The sequence below is a fragment of the Rhineura floridana genome, chromosome 21, assembly GCF_030035675.1.
Source record: "Rhineura floridana isolate rRhiFlo1 chromosome 21, rRhiFlo1.hap2, whole genome shotgun sequence".
NCBI classification, from domain to species: domain Eukaryota; kingdom Metazoa; phylum Chordata; class Lepidosauria; order Squamata; family Rhineuridae; genus Rhineura; species Rhineura floridana.
Window position 1 is genome coordinate 17,554,519 of NC_084500.1, and position 22,044 is coordinate 17,576,562.

The 22,044-nt window shown below is 42.3% G+C and overlaps 2 protein-coding genes across 8 annotated transcripts in view; one reads left to right on the forward strand and one right to left on the reverse strand.

Moving 5' to 3' along the window:
• The first annotated feature begins 2,672 nt into the window (after positions 1-2,672).
• Positions 2,673-17,187, forward strand: ASPA (aspartoacylase). 2 transcript variants are annotated; one of them, XM_061605311.1, is made up of 7 exons: positions 2,673-2,959; positions 5,948-6,226; positions 9,960-10,155; positions 11,280-11,373; positions 12,485-12,592; positions 13,779-13,888; positions 14,532-17,187. In XM_061605311.1, exons 2-7 carry the CDS (start codon positions 5,985-5,987, stop codon positions 14,727-14,729), a joined length of 948 nt encoding a protein of 315 aa, XP_061461295.1. In that variant the 5' UTR covers positions 2,673-2,959; positions 5,948-5,984; the 3' UTR covers positions 14,730-17,187. The 2 variants fall into 2 exon arrangements, with proteins under 2 accessions (XP_061461295.1, XP_061461296.1); XM_061605312.1 differs by lacking the exon at positions 2,673-2,959 and having other exon boundaries at positions 5,809-6,226.
• A 24-nt stretch (positions 17,188-17,211) lies between these two features.
• TRPV3 (transient receptor potential cation channel subfamily V member 3) overlaps positions 17,212-22,044 on the reverse strand; it is a 38,789-nt gene continuing 33,956 nt past the window's right edge. For all 6 annotated transcript variants that reach the window (XM_061605305.1, XM_061605306.1, XM_061605307.1 and 3 more), the window contains 2 exons: positions 20,836-20,906; positions 17,212-18,585 (listed from right to left, as the gene is read on the reverse strand). In XM_061605305.1, the coding sequence (XP_061461289.1) occupies positions 18,491-18,585; positions 20,836-20,906 (166 nt within the window). In that variant the 3' untranslated portion in view covers positions 17,212-18,490. The remainder of the gene's footprint in view (positions 18,586-20,835; positions 20,907-22,044) is intronic.

Genomic DNA, 22,044 nt, shown 5'->3' on the forward strand with positions numbered 1-22,044 from the left:
GCAAGAGAATGGCTGAATCCATTAGCCTGATGTGGATGGGGGGAAACAGCAGGAACGGGAGGCTGGCAGGAGAAAAAGGCGGGAAAGGGCCTAAATCCCTCAATGCAAGAGTAACGGCATAAAAGACAAGAAAGCCAGTGTGGCAGAGTGGTTGGTGTGTCAGAGTAGGACCTGGGAGACCTGGGTTCAAATCCCCACTTGGCTACAAAGTGCACCGGGTGACCTTGGGCCAGTCTCTGCCTCTCAGCTTAACCTACCTCACAGGTGGTTGTGAGCATCAAATGGAGAGGGAGGGAACCACGTCACCACCTTGGGCTCCTTGGATATAAAGGAGGGATATAAATGCAACAAATGAATAAATAAAGTGACTATAATTATGTATTTTATTTTTTACCCACCCTTCACCATCAGGTCCCAAGGCAGGTCACCACAATTAAAAACTATAATATTAAAAAACAGTTTAACACAAATGACACTCATATATATATATATGCGTGAAGAAGGCAAGAAAGTGGCTAGATTTATTGGCAGGAGGTGGGAAAGGGTGTAAATTCTTTATCATGAGGTGAAAGGGGAAGAGGAGGCGGGAAGGTGTCTAAGAACGCTGCTAACAGGAGAAAAAAGGTGGGAAAGGCCCTACTTCCATTATTTATCTATTTAATAAGCCTTTCTAAACCAACTCTTGTTTTAAAACTTAGCACAAGGCTTAATGTCTAGGTTTGGGTTGGGGGACTTATCCTGTGAGAGATTCCCTGTGAGGAAAAGGGGGCTTTGAGATAAATCTCTCCCATTTGGCCTTTTCATTTCAGGGAGGGGGAAAATAGTAAAATTTTAGGATTTAAGAGGAAGATTTGGAGAGAGCAGGAGTTTGGGGGGGAAAGAGGGAGAAGGCTGTTCAAAGGGCAGGACAAAGTTTTGTTTTGTTTTAAAAAAACAAGTAGAAATGTACAGTTTCTCCTTCCTCCTGTTTGTCTGGTCATGTCAAGAGGTGGCACCAATCAGCCCTGAGGAGAAAAGGCCAGAGCAGTCCAATCTCAACCACTGCTGCCTATTTCATTTTGTGCAGTTACAGTTGATTGTTAGGTACTTGTGTTTCCCCCCCCTCACTGGCTTTCTCCCAGCTACAGAGTAGCTGATTGATACAATTCCTTATTTTTCTTCTCCTGGGAGTCTTCCCTTCTTCCATAATTACCATTCCAGCGCCACAGAACATAATGGCTGCCTCTTGTTTTACCACACATCCCTGTCCTGTCAATTGTCACAAGCTCTTTTCCCCCCTGACTGCTGGCACAGTTTTTAGAAAATTCCCAATTAGTTTGCTTTCCTCAGCCATCTTTGTGACTTGTTCACAATGGATACATCCAAGCTTTTATACATATATACATGTCTTTTTTTGGTGAAGGTATTCACCAGTATGGAGTACTTGCATCTCTGCTGTCCATGGCAGCCATTTTGTGCTGCCAGCCACAACACTGTTGTCAAGATATGAGGAATGGCACCTAATGTTTTTCCAAAAAAGCACTTGTGTGTGTGTGTGTGTCTATACACCAACACATTTAAAATGTAAAAAGCAATAATTGTGTATGTAATGATTCAGGTATCTGCCACCACTCCTTTTCCCTCCCAAACTGTAAACTGATTAAGGCTGGAGTCTAATATAGAAATATAATCCTAAAACCCAGGATCCTGGGAAAGTTTGCTTGATTTTCATTCAGTTCACCCGACAATTATGGGAACCACTTTTTAGAGTTTTTAAAACTAAGTCAGTGAACATTATGAAACCGATCTAGTTCATTCCAAGCAATGAATCCTGAGAAAGCTTGCTTGAATAAAATGTCCTTCACTGCTCAATGAATCCTTAGCCAACTCCAGGTTTCTTAAGGAAACCTTTTTGCTTTTTTAAAAAAAATTACATTTATATTTATAAAAGCACTCGATTGTATCCAGTGCTTGCCCTGCTCAGAGCAGACCCATTGAAAATAATGGACATAACTAACTTGGGTCTCTTAATTTCAGTGATTATTATTATTTATTTATTATTTGATTTATATCCCGCCCCTCCTTGCAGTAGGAGCCCAGGGCAGCATGGGTCTATTCTGAGTAAAACTCAGTTGGAAGCGCCCATTTATAAGTTACCACCTCATATAAAATATCACGGCAGCGTACAACAAAATTTGCACGTATGACAAAACATAAAATACCATAAAGATACAAAATAATCATAAAAATGACTGGCTTCTGTTGTCTTCTATGGGGCACGCTGGGATAGTGGGAATTAAAATATTTTTTGGTTCAGCTCAACCTACGCTATGAGTCAAAAGTTTCTAGGGCATTAGGCCTAAATTGTGTTTGGAAATGCACTTTGTCTCTTCTGTTAGGGCGGTGTTATTCTGCCCCCCAGAACAAACCTCCCACATGCCAAACTGGGTAAGTCCATTGAAACAATTAGCTACAATTTTTTTTTTTGCCCACCTTTTCGAGAGGGATTTTGGACTTCCTTTTGACCTCCTGACAAATGCAAGAGGGTAGATTGTGGCAAGCTTATGGGCCACCGTGGAGGCACAGCACATCCATAAAAAAACCTGTATACTTTTCAGAAGTGCAGAGTTATTTCAGTTTTTTACAGTTGTTGTGATTCACCCGCGCTGGTGGCTTGTTAATTAATAGCCTTGGGAAAAGAGGGCAAAGGACAGTACAAACTGTACTTTGGCATAAAATATAATTATTCTATTCTTGCTTCATACTACCATGGTTATTTTTCTACAAACTTTGACTGTGGTGGGTAAAAAGTAGAGACAATATAGTTAAAAGAAACAGTGTCTGTCTGGGTTTATACACTGACAGGTTTGGTAAATCCGTGATGCCATCACCCTGGCAAACGCAAAATGATTGCTGGTGGTACAGACAAGATGTCTTTTAAAATCCTTGGCTGAGCTGCCTACTGTTGCATCTTCCATAGGTGAGTGGTTTGTTTTTAATCACTGCTATATAAATCCAAATGGGAGGGAAGCAAATCTTCATAAGTATTCATCCCTCAATAACTGCTGAAAATACAACAATTATTTTTGCATCTATGAAGGATGTGGGTTAACAATGAGAGGACCTTTTTCAGGCTCCCAGCTGGTTAGGAAGTTTCCCATCCATCTTTTGCCTAGATGATCGCCTGCTGCCCTTGTCTGACAGAAAGCCCCTGTGAGGCTAACTGGCAAAAGACCTCATCAATAAGGGAGCCGCTTTTACATGGCTGCCAACTTTTCTCTGGGGCTGTCTGCATCGTGCTCATTCAGGTTAGGGATGGGTGAAAATGTCAGTTTTAATTTCTCCCTTTTCCAGGCTTAAGTTCAGTTTGTCACATTTCTGCCTCGGTTTCACATCTTGTTAAAAACATCCCCAGAAAAATGTGTCCACATCTCAATGTGCATTTTTTCTAACATAACGCATTGTTCAAAGGCATTTTCCCTAATACAATACATTACCTGTTGTAAATCACTTAGAAACCTTTTGTTCTAATAAGGCTTATTCGTTATATAATGATTTTACATATTGTTTTCATGAATATATGCATTTTATTACACTTTCCCCTAATATACACATTTTGGTACACTGTGTGGGGTGTGTGGAGAACTGCAATGCCAGATTTGAAGAAGTTCAAATTTCAATGGATAGCTCCTTTTCGGTTCACAACTTGTTTCAGGAAGTGTAAATTAGAGGAATTCACGTTGAAATGTGAACAGAACTGAATTTCTTCCTGCCCCTAAGTTTGGTTATATGTTTTTCCTGAGGGGTGGCTTTGTTGTGTGTTTTATACCCAAAGCAGCTGGGGGAAGCTGCAGTCTGAAATGAAAGTTTGCACAGGGGCAATGTCGGCTCAATGTGCTGTTGATATTTTTGGTGGGCTTTGGGCAAGATTTGCTAGAGTGGCATGTCAGCCCTCAGAAGCGAAGGGCTGCATTCACCCTCCATCTTTATTTCCCCAGAATGCCTCTGGGCCTCTGCCCAAGAAGTTGGGCAGCTACACCTTTGTTCAGCTCTTTGCTTTTGTGAGTTGTATCCAGTGTTTGTCATTCTCAAGAACAGAGGAAGCTGCCTTCTACTGATTCAGACCATTGGTCCATCTAGCTCAGTACTGTCTACACTGACTGGCAGCAGCTCTCCATGGCTTCAGATGGGAGTCTTTTCGCAGCTGCACTTGGAGATGCCAGGGACTGAACCTGGGAAATTAATGGACATGATTAACTTAGTCCCATTAATTTCACTTAATAGAACTTAGTTGACCTTAGGAGAACCACTGTACTTCTGCCACCCTATTTTTTAAAAAGTTGTTAAAAGGAAAAGGGGTGCTGGTGAGCAGTGTCATCCTTGGTGGACCCCAACATTTGTCTCACCATTCTGGGAACTGATGCGAAACCTGGGCTCCTGGTCCTTGAAATCCATATATAGCTTAGGGCTGGTGTCTGAAGGATTGCCTGCCTCCACATCAGCCATATTAAGACAGGGTAGCCGCAGTGGTGTCCTCCCAATGTCGTCAGCTCCCATCATGCCTAAACACTGGTTATGCTAGCTGTAGCTAGGGATGTTGGAGAATTCCAACTCAAGTTGAAAAGAAACCAGAAATTGCTGCAGTTTACGTGTTCGTCTGTGGTCAGGAATGGAAATAGTAAGCAAATATTTTCATTTATTTATTTATTAAATTTATATCCCGCACTTTTGCCTAGTAGCAGCCCAGGGCAGCAAACTAAAAACACTCTGTAAAATCTTAAGATATAATAAAAAACATATATAAAAACATCTTTATACAGCTGGTATTCATTCATATAGTTTTTTTAAGTCCACAAACCATAGGTAGTTAATGACCTCTTTAAAAAAATGTTTGCTGTTTCCTTTACATTTAAAATAAATGTAAGTTAATAGTTAACATAGCTACAGCAGTGAGATGAGTAACATAGTATTTGGCGGAAACTGAACTGCAGCAGAACAGAAACAGTGCTGATTGTGACAAATACAGGTTGGAATGGAAGCTGCGGCCTTCTTACATCCCTAGCTATGGCCGACAGGAGCTGCACTCCCTACAAGTTTCCACGGTGGCTCCTCTCCATTAAGATCTTCGAAGGCCCTTCTCTGGGTGCCCCTGGAATTTGAAGTGAGGCAGGCGACGACACAAGAGAGGACCATCTCGGTGGCGGCAGTTGGGCTGTGGAAAGCCGCCTCCAGATAGATTAGCCTGGCACCTACTTCGTTACCATTTCGGTACCAGACAACCCCCATTTTATTTCCTTGGGCCTTTCCATCGTTTTGCTGTCTCTGAAAATGGCTGTCACCTGTGCTTTATGATGCTGTTATGTATTGTGTCTTTTTTCAACATTTTGTTTCTGTGAACTGTGTTTTATTGATATTTGTAAGGCAACCTGGAGAGAAAATATTTTGAGGGGGGGATACATTTCAGAATAAAATAAAGGTTAAAACCATAGAAGAAGGAGAAAGCAATCCAAAGGATTGGTTGCTGCTTGGTTTAGCCTTCTTAACTACTCTTTAAAAAGAGTTTTTATTATCTTTGGTATGTATTGGCAGACATTCCTTTAAACAAACCGACAAACAAACACCCCTTCTTTCCTCCCTCATTCTAAGACAAAAACCCTCCCGCAACCCTTAAATACTGGCCATACAAGTAGAAAGTCTCTTAAAGCTGATTCCAACACACATTGCTATCCAAATATAGTGGAAAGAAGGGGCTGGTCTTGGGAGGGAGGAGAGTTTGATGAGGAGCACCCATGTAGCAGGAAAACAAATTGCCTAAGGCTTGTTAGGGAAAAATTATTTTCCAGTTAACATCCACTCCATTCAGACCAGGGTTCTGCAGGAATCACACAGCAATCCGAAACTCTTGTTTTGTTTGTTTAATTCTGTGTTCCTGTTTGATCGTTTGTTCTTCTTCTCCTTTCTGTTTCAGTTTGTTGTTGCAACTGTCATTAAAGCTGCTTTGGAGAATGACTTCTTGTCAGCTTGCAGCACAAGAAAGTCCAGTGCGAAAGGTTGCTATCTTTGGAGGAACCCACGGCAACGAGTTGTCCGGGGTATTTCTGGTCAAGTACTGGCAAGAGGATAGAACTGAGATTCAAAGGCCAGGGCTAGAGGTGAGGCCTTTTATTGCCAATCCAAGAGCTGTGGAAAAATGTTGCAGATATATTGACTGCGACCTGAATCGGGTTTTTGATCCTGAAAAACTTGGGTAAGTCTAACCTCCCCGTGCATGCTGTGTATTTGCGTGTTATTTACATGGGTGAAGATATAGGCAAATATGTCAGTTTTACTTTCTCTGAGCTTCTCATTTTTCCAATCTTAAGTTCACTTCTCTACATTTCTACATCAGTTTGCAATTTTTTAAAAAAGTGATCTTCAAAATTATCAGCATTTTTGTGTGAATTGCTCTTACTATACACATTTTTGTATACAATTTTTCCTAGTATACACATTTTTGCAAAGCGATTCTCCCTAATACGATGCATTTTTGCCTGTTGTTTTCATTAACATTTATATTTACATGCACATTTTTTTCATAACAAGTGCATTGTTGTACACATTGCTTGACTGGAGAATTGCATTGCAAAGTGTGGATAAGCGCAAATTTCAAAGGATAGCTATGTTTCACTTCAGATATTCTTTCAGAAAATGTAAATTTGATAAGTTCACCTTTAAATGTGAACTCAATAAAGTTTCTCCCCCATCCCTACTTAGGAGTAAGTTCCATGGAACACGGTGTGATTTACTTCTGAGTAGACACGTATAGGATTTGCACTGTTCTGTAATCATTGCCTCTGATCTAGCGAAGCGCAGGAGCATTAGGCAGCTATGCAGACACAACTGTAACTCACTGGGAAACCATGCCTACTGCATTAAGGGCCCTTATGGAGCAAGGCAAAGAGTTTATTGTGTGTTACCTGGTTGTGGGGTGAAGTTTCCCTCCCTATCCAAAAAGAGTCTTCCACCCCAGCACAGCAGGCCCGGTTGGCATTGACCCATGACAGGGCCTTCTTGGTGGTTGCTCCCCATTTGTGGAATGACCTCCCTGATGAGGTGCATCTGTCTCACTCGTTATTGACATTCCTGTTTCTCCAGGCATTCGATGGCTCAGAAATACTGGCCATAGCAACCTTAACATTGGTATCTATAAGGGTATGTGATTGCTTTTAAATGTTCTAAATGTTTTAATTGTTTTGAAATATGTTTTTTTTATTTTAAATTGTATTGCTTTAACATTTTGCTGTTTGCCATATCCTGAGCTCCTCTGGGAGGAAGGGCATGGCGCAAATGTAATAAATAAAGAGATGTTCAAGGCTATACATGTGTAGGGGCCCCTTCCTCTGAATGCCAGGGCTGCTGGAGTGTAGCCAGTTCAATGCGGCAGTATCAAAGGGATCCCACTCCCTCCCCTCCCAAGCATGTAGGGCATTTGTGGAAATGAACGAGTGACAGCGGCCCTTAAATTTATTTACAGTTCAATCACATCACATAGATAGGGAATAACCAAAGTAGGAATGGTGTACACCACTTAAGCTTTTTCCTCTTTTTAAAATGCTAATTCCACTGGAAACTTAACTGCCAGCATAAAGGTTTAATGAGAATCAGTGCTGGGTTTGTATGGGTGTAACATTAAAGCCCTGCTGTTAATCTGAGCTCCCAGTGTCATTTTTTCCTATGTGTCCTGAGATGAACTTTCTGAGCAATCTCGCTTTGCAGGACACTGTTCTTAATGTCACTGCACCCAGGCAGCCGCAGCACATTGCCGGAACTAAAAATATGGCTCTATTTAAATATAGATAGTGCATCTCTCTGTGTAGTGTGAAGGAAGACTTCAGAATTTAAGATATATCATGTGATGGTGACATGACAGGTTTCACGAAGCATGACATTATGTGGCATGCAGTAATTAACGAATTCCATTGCACTACTTCTAGCGACTCGCTTGGGGGATGAGGAGCATCAGCTTAACCAGTTTTAAGCAGCTTATTTTGTTTAAGCTAGAAGTTCCTGCAATAGCTGGTATAGCACTGGCTGGGAGTCCAGAGTCTGAGTTCAAATCCCTGCTCATGTCTCTTGGGTGTCAAGGACCAGCTAAAGACCACCCCCACAGGGAGTGGCTCAGGGGTTACGTGCCCTGCCACCTGTGCAGCTGTGGGCCAGCGGCATAGTCCCAAGCAGCCCAGTTGCCCCCCAGCTGGCAGTTGCGGACAAGGAAGGGTTTGGCTTGTGGAGCTAGCTGAGCAGGCCCTAGCCAGCTGGGGAGGACTAGCCTCAGAGGGAAGCAATGGTAAACTCCCTCTGAATACCACTTACCATGAACACCCTAGTCATAGGGTCGCCATAAGTCAGGATCGACTTGAAGGCAGTCCATTTCCATTTTCAGAAGTTCCTGCAAGTTCTATCAATTATTGAAATGAATTTTGGTACAGAAGCAAGGAACTTGGATAGACAGATAGAACACTCAGCAGTTATTAACAAGCTGTTTCTGCTGAGAGAGGTGAGTAAAAGATATATCCCACATGTGCCTTAGACTGGAAAATAATTAGCACATCTGCCCTGATCCTGCAGTTTTCTAGAGATATGAGGAATAACCCACATAAACAGGCGTTGCTTGTGTGATTCCCCAATTCTAATCCAACGTGCGTATACCTGTCCCTTTAAATATATATTGTTTCCAAAACTGTAAACATTTGAGAATATCCCCCTTCCCAGTTTCATTGCTAGTTATATCAGGCATCCTATATACCAGGTGTGGAGGACATTTGGCCTTCCAGATGTTGCTGAGCTGTAGTGGTTAGAGTGTTGGACGAGGACCTGAGAGACCAGGGTTCAAATCCCCACTCAGCCATGAAGCCCACTGGGTTACCTTGGGCCAGTCACTGTCTCTCAGCCTAACCTACTGCATCAGGGTTGCTATGAGACAAAACGGGGAGGCTGAGAACCTTGTATACCACCTTCAGCTCCTTGGAGAAAAGGTGAGATAGATATAAATGTAGTAAAAAAATAAAACTCTCATCATCACTGGCCAGCAACATCTGGAGGGCCAAAGGTTCCTCGCAACTGCTATATGCTACTAGTAAATTCAAGCGTGGGTGCTAAGGCAGCCAAAATAGAACCATCCAGGCACAGGAGGTAGGTATCAACAGCTTGAGGAAACACCAAGGTTTTGCAGAAGTAGAAAAAATATTTAGGAAAACAAAACATCCTTGGAAGTGGGGGAGCACCCCAAAATAGTGCAGTGAGGACTGAGCATGCTCAATGGCCAAAGGATGCTGAATATCGGTTGGGTAAAAAAGGGGGTGGTGGAATGGAGTATCCCGTCATGCTTGCTTGCTGGAACCCTAAACAGGAGCACTCTGTTCTGCGACATTTTATTACAGCTTTCACTTGTAAAACTATAAACCAGTAGCAGCCAGTGAGGAGGGGTGGCGCTGCCCATCTGACCTCCCAGCAGTAGCATTGTTACAGCTTGCCAGGAGGGAGAAGGTCAAGACGGACGGGACATTGGTGCTGTGTAGGCACACCAAAGGGAGCACTGGATTGGCTCCGTTGGTGTGACTCCACAGCGGCGACTCCCTGCCACCTCCCCCTCTCGGCAAGCTGTAGCGATGCTGCTCCCAAGAGGTCAGGGGCAAAGTGGCACCCTCACTGCCAGCTCCTGCTGCTATAAGCCTCCATTTTTGAAGTTTCCTTTTCCCTCACCGTTCTCTCCCCACCCCAATCCAGGTCGTTGACGTGTATTAAGATTTGAATCCAGTGCAATTATTCACATGTCTGTTCAAATGTAAGTTCCCATTGCGTTCAGTGGATACACACATAAATTGAAGAATAAGTAGCTTCATCTGTGGCAGACAAATGCAGAGTTAGTTCTTTCTCTTTCTTATTAAATTGCAAAATGAACAGAAAATGCTATGTGGCTTTTTTGTGCTTTCCATCAATAGTGAGCAACTCCCAGACAATTCTCCCTATGAAGTGAGAAGGGGTCAGGAAATAAATCGCATATTTGGTCCAAAAGGTAGCCACGAGGCCTATGACCTTATCTTTGACCTGCACAACACTACTGCTAACATGGGTGGCACCATCATACTTGAAAACTCCAGGGACAGTTTTACCATTCAGATGTGTCGTTATATTAAGGTAAGAAAAGTACTAATCCCATGTGAGTTAGAGGCTTATATCTTATCTCCCAGAGATGATGATGATTTATTAATTAGATTTATTAGTCGCTTGCCACTGAAAGGTCTCCAAGCAGCTTGCAACCATGTTAAAACCAAAAACATATATATCATATTATAAAACAATAAAACAAGAACACCCCCGTGCAGCTACAGGTAGCCTTGGCAGCATACTATTTGGCATTGGTGGGGAATTCTAATATTCCCCCATGCTCTGTAACTGCTTCCACCACTAGAACAATATCAGCCAGAAGCCCTCCAAAAGCCTTCCAAAGTTAAGACCCAAAAGTCTGGGAGAAGAGAAATGTTTTTGCCTGGCAGCTAAAGATAGGTAATGATGGTGCCAGGCATACCTCCCTGGGGAGAGTGTTCCACAAATGGGGGGCCACCACTGAGAAGGCCCATTCTCGTGTTGCCGCTCTCCGCACCTCCTTCGGAAGGGGCACATGAAGAAGGGCGTCCAGTGCCAGGCACGGCATCCAGGTTGGTACATATAGAGAGAGCTCGATTTGATAAAGAGCTGAACTCTGTTGTTTTATTCAACGCACGTAAGTCATTTAAACTTTACTTTCGCCACAGGAGTGGTGGAGGAGTGCTCTAGGAATGTTTGAAAAGCAGGCACAAGCGCACTGCTCATTTACATTAAACCATTGTTTTAAACTATGGTTTAGTGTGACATGCAAACTGGGCCAATATGTGAAGACTGGCATATTGCTAAGTTAGACGTTTCCTAGATTTTTTCCCCCATAAGCGAGGGAATGGGAAACTACCCCAAAGGCAGCTTAATGCTTGTTCTTGAGCAGTGCTATATTAATTTTCTCTTGTTGATGAATTAACATGGGAATCATGTTCACTTATATTAGCACACAGCAAAGTTCAGTGAAGCCTGATGGGTACAATCTAAGGGAAAGGGCACCAACAAATACTGCTTTTACATTTTCTAAAGATGGCCTACTTATTGTCACACTGCTCTATACAAGCTGACAGCTGAAGATAATGTATCAATAATCTTTTGCACCAGTAGTCTCTTGTTAGCTCAGGGTTAATGTTTGGATAACTACAACATTAAACAAATATTTTCCACAGGATGCTTTGGCTCCAGAAGGCTGCCCTGTTTTCCTCATTGAGCATCCCAACCTGAAATATGCAACAACCCGCTCTATAGCAAAACATCCTGTTGGTAAATATGAATGTTATAAGCATTGCCCAGTCCTTAGAGATGAAAAATATGCAATTGGGTCTCCAGATATGCTTGTTCCTAAGTTAAGGTCCCATCTGCACTGTACATTTAAAGCAGTATTATCAGGGTCGGCGCCAGAGAGAGGCCATGTTGGGCCCTGGCCAAGGCCCATGTGGCCTGAAGGGGCCCTTCTTAGGGTGGGAGGATGGTGCTCCCGCTCCATGATCCACAACAGCATTGGGTCCTGCAACCTGACCCTGCTGTGGATCGCAGAGAGGGAGCTCCCAGGCACCCTCCCCAATACAGATAGCATGGGCTTCAGTAAGCCGTCATGCACACCCCACCTACCTCTCCCTTCAGTGGGAATGCCATGCACACAGTGTGCACATGCCTGCCATCACCCAAAAGGGTTGATACTCCTGCCGCCATCTTGGGTGATGGCAGGCATGCGCTGTGCGTGTGCACGTCATTCACGTGACGCAAGAGGTAGACACATTTTTGTATGCAGTTTTGACTAATATGTACATTTATGGAAGCAATTTCTCCTAATGCAATGCATTTTTGTATGTTGTTTTCAATACTATATCCATTTTTATGCACATTTGCATTTTTGTAAACATTCTTTGTTCGAAGAATTGCATTGCAAAATTTGGATGCATGCAAATTTCAAACAATGGCTGTGTTTTGGTTCTCATATTGTTTCAGAAAGTGCAAATTTGATAAATTCAGCTTTATATGTGAAATTGAATTTCTCCCCCATTCCGATCTGAAACTGGATGCAGACCTCTGCCATCACTCCCAGGGTGACAACAGTCACTGCCACAGTTGCTTCTATCCTGAGCTACAGACTCTACATGGAGATATCCTCTGCAAGGACCCGGGTCCCTGAACTGGGCAACCAATTCCACCATCTGACAAACCAAAAATGACAGACATTAGGAATTATAAGATGCTGAATGGCTTGGAATGTGTGTAATATGTGAAGGAAAATTTAAAATCACTGGGAATGTTATTAAAAAACATGTGGAAAAGTATAATGCCAGTCTCCAGTTATTCAGATATCTATCCTAAAGAGAAAGGAAAACTGATATTTCCTTCATTTCCCATGCAGGCATTGAAGTTGGTCCTCAACCCCAGGGAGTTCTCAGGGCTGACATTTTGGACAGAATGAGGAAGATTGTCAAACATGGCCTTGACTTTGTACAAATGTTTAATGCAGGTATAGCAGCTGTTAATATTAAGCAAGCATCATTTTACCATTTGCTGGTGGAAAATATTAATCACCTTAGAGGGACTTGCAACAAAATGTTGCAGTATGTCTGTTACCTTCCAACAGAAGTACAGTACTTCTATTCAGGGTTACAGCCACACCCTCCTCCAGGATACTCTATTAATTTCCATCTCATCCCACCCTACACCCCCCCCCATTTTTCTTTTCCAACTAGTACTGTAAGTGGCTAGCATTCATTGGGTTATTGGGGGAACTGTTGTCCCTTATACTGAACTCTTGGGATATGCTGAAACATTTATCAGTGGCCGCTTTTGCATACAATTGTTTTAGCCCTCACCACCTGAGTTTGCAGTTTAAAGCACAGGACTTCCCCCAAGGAATCCTGGGAAGTGTAGTTTCTACCTCACAGAGAATTCCCAGCACCCTTAACAAACTACAGTTCCCAGGATTCTTTGGGGGAAGTCCTGTGCTTTAAACATGTGCCAAATGTGTTTTAAACGTATGGTGTGGATCTTCCCTGCTTAATAAGAGAATCTCCTTATGCTATCCAATATTTCTGAAGACTAAATTCCATGCGCCTTTTTCAGTATACCTGGGGCCAAATAAAATTATCCACAGTTTTAAGCAGGCTTTTATTATGCACCCATACAGCATCAATTCCACAAGACAATAAAATATAAAATAATATTTCATTTGAAAAAATCCTTCACAGTTACTGTTCAACAATAACCCTAGCTTTTTTAGCTCTCTTACAAAAGCTCCTATCATTCTCCTGGAAGATAGGATCTGATAACATCTGATAAATATATTTACTAAACTTCATATGATGCTGACAGAAAGAAGAGTTTTAATAAATTGTGTCATCTGCAGAATATATTTTATGCATTGTATAGTGTGATTAAGGTCCCTGTTTTTTGCTGTTCAGATAAAATTTAGAGCTGACTTTCATGCATCACCGCATAACTGGGTCATCTTTCCATAACCCAATCTTCTGGAGAGGCAATCTATAGAAAAGCATTTTCCTGTGACCAGATCTAATTACAGTATTAACAGAATACAGATAGTTAATTGCTTTAAACATTGTCAATAATTAATCTTATGTCAGTTCCTTTTAAAAAATACTACAAGCTGTTTGACATAATACTTGGGAGACGTTACTTTTTTTTCTCCCTAGGAAAAGAATTCCCTCCATGTACAATTGAAGTCTACAAAATAATGGAGAAAGTGGATTATCCCAGAAACAAAAATAATGAGATCATGGCTATCATTCATCCTAATCTTCAGGTAAACATATGCCATTTTTCTTCAGGTGTACAGTCCATAGCCCTGTCCCTGAACAGCAGTGATGTGGGGATCTGGTGTACAAAGTTTCCCTGTTATTAAAGAAGCATGGTTCACGTCTATACTGAGTGAATGTGTGAGTCTTCTTGACGCAGCTCCCATATGGCTTATTGAAGACTTGCACATTCATTGTGTGCACAAGCTGGCAGCAAACACGAGAGCCCACAGGCCTTGGTAGAGCCTGCTCTGGTTATAACAGGGAGATAATAAGCTGCCTTATACCGAGTCAGACCATTGGTTCATCTTGCTCAATAGTCTACACTGACTGGCAGCAGCTCTCCAAGGTTTCAGATGGGAAGTCTCTCCCACCCCTACCTGGAGATGCCTGGGATTAAACCTGGGACCTTCTGCATGCAAAGCAGACGCTCTGCCACTGAGCGACGGCCTTTCACCAATCATTATTAAAAGTCTGCGAATACCTTGCAGGCTGCCTCCTTCTCCCCTCTACAAATTCCCTTCTCCCTTCCCTTTCACTGTTAATTATATGCTTGCCTACTAGAGAAGTGAATACAGAAATGAAAGTCATCAGGATAGGCAGTAATAAAAAATACCGTACTTTTGTGTGTGTTTTTTCCTGTCCCACAAGGATCAAGACTGGCAGCCTCTCAACCCTGGTGACCCTGTGTTTCTAACTCTTGAAGGAAAGACAATCCCATACGGAGGAGACGCCATAGTATATCCAACCTTTGTGAATGAAGCTGCATATTATGAAAAGCAACAAGCTTTTGTAAAAACTATAATAGGGACATTGAGTGCAGAAGGCATCAGAGCCTATATCTCTTAGAGCCAAAATGATTTTTTACTTAACTTTGAAATCTTAGGGCCAAACCCAGTACAGACGCATTGATCTTTCTAACCCAAGGTGGCTAGAATGTGTCGGCTGTAACTCAGAGACCTGAATATTTAATGGTAAGGGATATTAAGGAATAAGCACTTCGAAGGCAATAAGCACAACCAACATTCACGACCATTATTAGTATGAATGTACTTTAGTGCTGTTTTTAAAGATTGCTAAATTCTAAAGCTTTTTAAAATTAATATCACTTTTTAATAACATAGTTATTTTTTTGTGTTTAACGCGTTCTGTGCCAAGGAATGTGAACATGGAGATATTTCACGGTCCGTTACTAAGGAGAGAGAAAGGCAATGAACAAATTAAACCTGTAACGATTTTATCACAACAGCATTTTATACCAAAAAAAGGGCATCTCAAGTTCTGGAAGAGCTGCGCTTATGGGAAAGGTTTCACCTCTTGGATTCCTGCCTGCACCTTACAAGAAATACACTGGTTACCGCCCTAACATTAAGCTACAGGAAATGTGCACGGAGAAGAAGCACAGAGAAATGGGCATGATGGCTTCAGAGTAGATTTCTCAGTGGAGTGTATCAGGTATAAGCAAGTATCCTCCTGAGTCACAAGTAAGATAATTTAGGTAGGTACATCTGTATCTGGAATTGGAGTAATCTAGGAAGTCGAGAGATTCCCAGAGACTGTGAGGGTGGCTCTGTGAGTGCGAACATTTGGGATACGTGGGTGGTCTCCCTAACATATTGATGCATGCACCCGCTTCTGAGCAGTGAGAGATGCCAGGAATTCCATCACTTATCCAGGGTTCGGTTTTCTTGGCATGAAGGTCAGCAGAGACTGTGGTGTCTTTAGCATATATGGTTTTATTTACCCATATCCTCAGCACAAGATGGAAGGGCTCACAGCCTTATCACTCCTACAGGTTTCAGGGGAGCGTCTCCAAAGCCTTCGCTTTGGTTTCATCCCAGAGAGCCGGTCAGGCCAGAGTAAAACACACACAGGCTTATCTCCTGCCTCTAACATGAGGAAGGGGGGCTGCCCCCTTCCTGTAAGAGCATCAGGAGTCAGTTATTCCTATGGCATCGCAACTGCTCTAGTCTTTAGACATGTAAATAGAGTACTTGACAGACTTGGCCAGACCCATTACCTTAACAAAAGAGCTGGTTTGACCAGTTTCTTCCACTACAAATCCCAACCTTACAGCTACAGAATTACAGACTTGGAGGAGACCTGAAGACGTCATCCAGGTCAACCCCCACAATCCTATAAAAAAAATTTTCTTTAACTTTAAAGCAGTTACAGAGAGGTTTTGATTTTGATTAGAGCAGGAGCCCTCTGGAGGGACTGCTAAATCCTTTCCACTTGCATAATTTTCCTGATCTAAAGTGCCCCTCTGTTACCTTCCCACCCACCCCCAAGTGGGGCTAAAAGTAATGTTGAGGTGGGGCAGTTTAGATCAGTAAAACATTTCAGGGGGAAAGGGTTAAATAGCATTCCTCCAGCGCTACTGCTCTGATTAAAATAACGGGTCCACAACCCCCCAGGACCCTGGATGATTACACCCCTGGCACACATACTTGAACTTGGCAATTTCTACAAATCCCACTTCTTGCCTCTAATTGAAAAATTAATACCTTTTTTAAAAAAATGAGAAAGGATTTATGAGTGAAAAGTTGACATGGGAAAATGATACTGCTCCTGTTTAGTTTTAGTCTAATTTAATTTTTCACCTGTTGTAATTAACACTAATGAATGTTGTATGAGAAAGCAATGGAATACCCCAGTATATTAAACTGCAGTGAAATGGCTCCAACATTGTCCTGCAGTGAGGAGGGGAGTTTCAGATGGGTTGTTCCTCTGACTTGAGGCACAGCCCATCCAAGGATCCTCTTTACCCCCTGCAGAAAAACAACCTAACCGCAGTAAATGCAACATTCTGTTTCAAAATCCATTTTATTAAGTTTGGGGTTAATAAAGTGGAACAAGGATCTACATAGGGCTGGCTCCAGGTCTGAATGCTCTTTGGTGGACCCTCTTTCTATGTTAATGGCCCCTGAGGGCTTACCTGGCAGTGCGGGGTAACAACAGGTAACAGCAGCAGTGTTGTGGTTGGCAGCAGGCAGCTTGGAGAGGCCACTTAAGTTTCTCTAGAGCAATGCCATGTTGGGGGCATTGTGGGACATTAAAATGGCAGATCCTGCAAACCACTTGGCATAGGGGCCCCAAGGCATCAGTGCAACAGTGGGCCACTGGGACCCTGGGCAAGCTACCCAAGGGCACAATGAACAAACACCACAGAGCTTGGCTCTATGGTGACTTCCATGCTGCTTTTTTTTTTTTTAAGTTATTCCTTTATTACCAACCTTTGCTATTTATTGGAACTGTGTGGTAATTCCTGGAGCGGCACAGCAACCGAATAAAAAAGTGAGAGAGATGCACGTGTTTATAAAAGTATCCATTTTATTTCTCTTATGTGTAATAAATATTTTCTTAAAAACACTGAATAGGACAAATATCTAAACAAAAGTAATAACGTTCAGGATAACGAAGGCACAATATCATCGCTTCTTTTCTTCTTCTTCTTCCTCTTCTTCTTCAAGATTTCTCCCAAATGGCCATTTGGCCCTAAAGTGCTGATCAGGAAGCAAAAAAGGAGCATCTGCAGAAAGACACCTTTAGAACAGTCTTCAAAAATCTGCTGGGCTGTTGCTCCATCAACGTCTGCATGAATATATACATATATAAAAATCTAATGCACCCCTTGGTACCATGCAAACTGTCATTTCACAACATTAAAAAAATTCAATGAGGATTAAAGCACATTTTACAGGAATAACTGGATGTAAACACTGTATACTAGTATAAACTATATGCAGTGTACATATGCACCCTTTGAACGCACATAAAATGTTCCCTTTGGATATGTACTCATTGTCCTTTCACAAGATAGGGTTGCCATGTAATTGACAACAACCACTCCCAAAATGGTCAGTGCTGAAGATTTAATTCTGTGGTTTCACTTCAAATCTGAAATGTGGTTTGCTTGATGTAACTTCTTCATCGTTCCATAGTAGAGAGGCTGACAGAAGGAGGTAGACTGAAACCTACCAGTAGGCCTCTAAATCTTTTGCAGTAGATTGGCAAGGATTTCCGACTCCCAGCAACAATAGCAGCAACAACATGAACCGCCCCACACCACCCTAAATTATACTGCTGAAATGAAGAGAGCTTGGAGGTAACCAGGAGTGGGTTTTTAGATGGAACTCTGTTCCGTTCTATTACTCAAAAAAAGTGACTAGGCTCAGTATTCTTTTAAGTATATATCTTTTGCACCAGGCTCTACTTGGTGGATCTAGTTGGTTCTAAAAATAGTAATAATAGGTATCATTCCCAAGAGGCTCTAGCAGAAACTAAAGTAGATCCCACAAGTCTCAAGTCTGCTCACTTCCGCTCACACAAACAGTCTCAAGGCTCGAGGAAGTCTCTGCCCTTCTTTCACGGCACCATTTGCTCTTTGCTTTCCACGCCATTGTCCGTATTTTCCCTTCCAGAATCTTGCTGTTGTGGCAACAGTGATACCTCTCATTTTTACATGAACTCCCCCCAAGCCAAGCTCTGGAAGCAAAAGCTGGCCTGTCAGAGGAATTTGGCAGCAATAACAGCAGAAGGTCTTTCCTGCCCACGCTCCTGTCATTACGCCAGTGGTCTTAATATTCTTACATAGTCCAATGTGCAACTTAAACAGACGTTTCTGGCAAATCATACATTTCTTCATACGTATTCAGAGTGATCTTGCTGTTACTTCTTGATGCCTCTTGCATTCTGCTGTAATCTAAAGAAAAACAGTCAAAATAAGTGTTTTTTTCAGCTAAACCCTTTTTCTAAATAAAATGGTATCTTTAAAAACAGTAACATAAGCCTCACTTATTTATTAATGCTGTGATCCATCTCTATACACAATTTATTATTTTATTTATATTTATTAAATTTATAAGGATGCCAGGGCAGCGAACAACAAAAGACCAAAAATGTCTATAAACCATATTTTAAAAAGTCTTTAAAAACATCATAAAAACAAAACATCATAAAAACAAAACATCTTTCTTTAAAAAAGCTTTAAAAACATCTTTAAAAACATATTCAAAGCAATTCCAACACAGACAGCAGATTGGGATGAGGTCTCTACTTAAAAGGCTTGTTGAAAGAGGAAGGTCTTCAGCAGGTGCTGAAAAGATAACAGAGATGGCACCTGCCTAATATTTAAGGAGAGGGAATTCCAAAGGGTCGGTGCCACAGCACTAGAAGTCCACTTTCTATGTTGTGCGGAATGGACTTCCTGATGAGATGGTATCTGCAGGAGGCCCTCACCTGCAGAGCACAGTGATCGGCTGGATATATAAGGGCTGAGACAATCTTTCAGGTATCCTGGTCCCAAGCTGCATAGGGCTTTGTGCACCAAAGCCAGCAGTTTGAACTTGGCTCAGCAGCTAATGGGCAGCCAGTGCAATCCTTTCAGCAGCCAGGTGACATGTTGGCCATCCCCTGCCCCAGTGAGCAGCTGCGCCGCCGCATTTTGCACCAGCTGCAGCTTCTGAACTCACCTCAAGGGCAGCCCTGCATAGAGTGCAGTGCATCGACAAGAGCGGCCAGGCTATCCCAGTTCAGACATGGCCACAGGTGTCTTACAAGTTGAAGCTGGTAAAGGCACTCCTAGCCACTGAGGTTAGGAACACTGGGCTTAGGAAGCTGCTTTATATTGAGTCATTTATGCTTTATATTGGCCCATCCAGCTCAGCATTGCCTACACCAGAAGCAGCTTGCTGGGTGCAGCAGGTAGGGCACTGTTGCATACCAAATGTGTGTGTGTTTGTGAGGTCAGCCCAGTGCAAACACACTGGCAGGAGTGCTGAATTTCCTGCGCCAGTGCGTCTGCACCAGCCTCCCCACCACCTCTCCCCGCCTTGTAAGCAACAGAGAGCCAACTGCCGGGAAGCTGGCAGAGCAGCTAGCAGAGCAGCTCCACCCCTCCTGGCAAGCCACTTATGGGCTACACCAAGAGTGGGGAACCTTTTCTGGCCTGAGGGCTGCATTCCATCATGGGCAAGCTTCCAGGGGCTGCTTGACAGCGGGTGATGATAGTTTGGTCCAATAAATCGAGTAAAGATCCATTGACAAAATAATTCATAAGGGAGGTCAGTGGGATAGATATGTCCCTATGATCTTAATGGCCATGAGAGCTTTGAGAACAATGGGCAGTTAGACTTCTTTTGAACTGACGACTGGTAGGGCAATGAGAACACCTGAATTATTTACACCTAAATTTATGTATCCTGAATAGGTGAAACAAATCTGGATGGCTGAGATAGGTCCTGCTTTGCAGTTGATGTGACTCTTTGCAAATAGTGGGCAACATTCCAGTTATGTAAATGTCAGAGGTTTATACATATCTATTATTATTATTATTATACATTTACATTTAAATCCCGCCTTTCCTCCCAATACTGAAAACATCTTTAAAAAAAAAAAGTTAAACAATACGTTTTTAAAAACATCTTAAGAACAGTCACAATACCGATGCAGCCTGGGGTCTCTGCTGAAAGAGGAAGGTCTTCAGTAGGCACCAAAAGACAACAGAGATGGCACCTGTCTAATATTTAAGGCGAGGGATGGGTAATATATGGGATACATACACACATATTGGGGCTGATGCATACTTACTGATACTATATTTATGTGTTTTTCGCTTTTAATTTTTAGTTTTTATACTGGTTTTCACTTTTCTTTCGATTGTAAGTTGCTTTGGGTTCACGTTTGTGAAGAAAGACAACTAACAAATTTAATGCACACACGTACACACACACATATATATCCATCCCCTATCCAGACACTTAAGAGGCCATATCACAGATCAAGGGCACAGGACCAGTGAGGGGCATGGACTGGAGGAGAGCCCCAAGGGCCAGAGGGAGAGGTCTGGAGGGCCGCTTCTGCCCCTGGATTAGAATGTAGTTTTGTTATAAAAGTACACATATATAAAATTACAACAGACAAAAAACTCCCAAAATTATAAGTTTAATGCTACCTGTTGACCCTGGGTCTTCATTGATAAAGGCAACGTGTGTCTTCCATTCTGTCCATTTGACTTCATTAATCCTAGTTATAGAGTATACACATTATAATGCTTCATCTGCACTGTCACAGGAACACTTCATGTTTTATTTATTTATTTATTTATTTTATTCAGCTTATATCCCGCCCGACTAGCAAACAGCTCTCTGGGTGGCAAACATAGAAGCATATACAATAATAAAATTACAAGATCAATATAACAAATATAAAAGTACACCATCTAAAATAAAAATTACAACATTTACATAAATAACTTAAATTAAAATGCCTCAGAGAAGAGAAAGTTTTTAACCTGGCGCCGAAAAGATAATAATGTCGGTGCCAGGCGTACCTCCTCGGGGAGACTATTCCACAATTCGGGGGCCACCACTGAGAAGGCCCTAGATCTTGTAACTACCCTCCGGGCCTCCCTATGGGTCGGGACCCGGAGGAGGGCCTTCGTAGTAGACCGTAGTGTACGAGCCGGTTCATAACAGGAGAGGCGTTCCTGCAGGCTTTTTAATCATGTCTTAGCATTTATTTAACCGCTGCACAAGTAATCAACATATGTTAAAGGCAATGCATTGTTTTGAGCAGGAGTGGCTAACCTGTGGCCCTCCAGATGTTGCCAGACTCCACAATGCCCATCATCCCTAGCTAATGGCCACCAGTTAGCCACCAGTTAGCATAGCTTATTGATCAATTTCACTTTTTATACAAGATTGGAATTCAGATTCTGAATTCTATAGAGATTGGAATATTTGATTCCACACACACACACGGAGAACATTAAAGCACATACAGAATACTAAAGGCAGGCCTAAACTTTCCTCAGGGCCTGCAGGTTTCTCATTCTCCCTTCTCAAACCCTTATTATTGCCGTTTATAGCTGCTGCAGCAGCACAAGCTCAAAGAGACTCCCAGACTGACAGCGATTATGCCCGACACACTGAACCAGGTAGGCCAAGACAACTCACATGGCCTCCAGCCAAACTGAAGGACAGTAGGATACATGTTTGTGCCCTGAACCTATTCCGATATTGCCAGATCTCCTAAAATCTCAATAGATCTACTGAAATATATGCTGATCTACTGATTGTCCGAAAAATACCTTTGAATGAGAGGAATCTATTGATATTTGGCCTTGTGTGATTATATATATATATATATATATATATATATG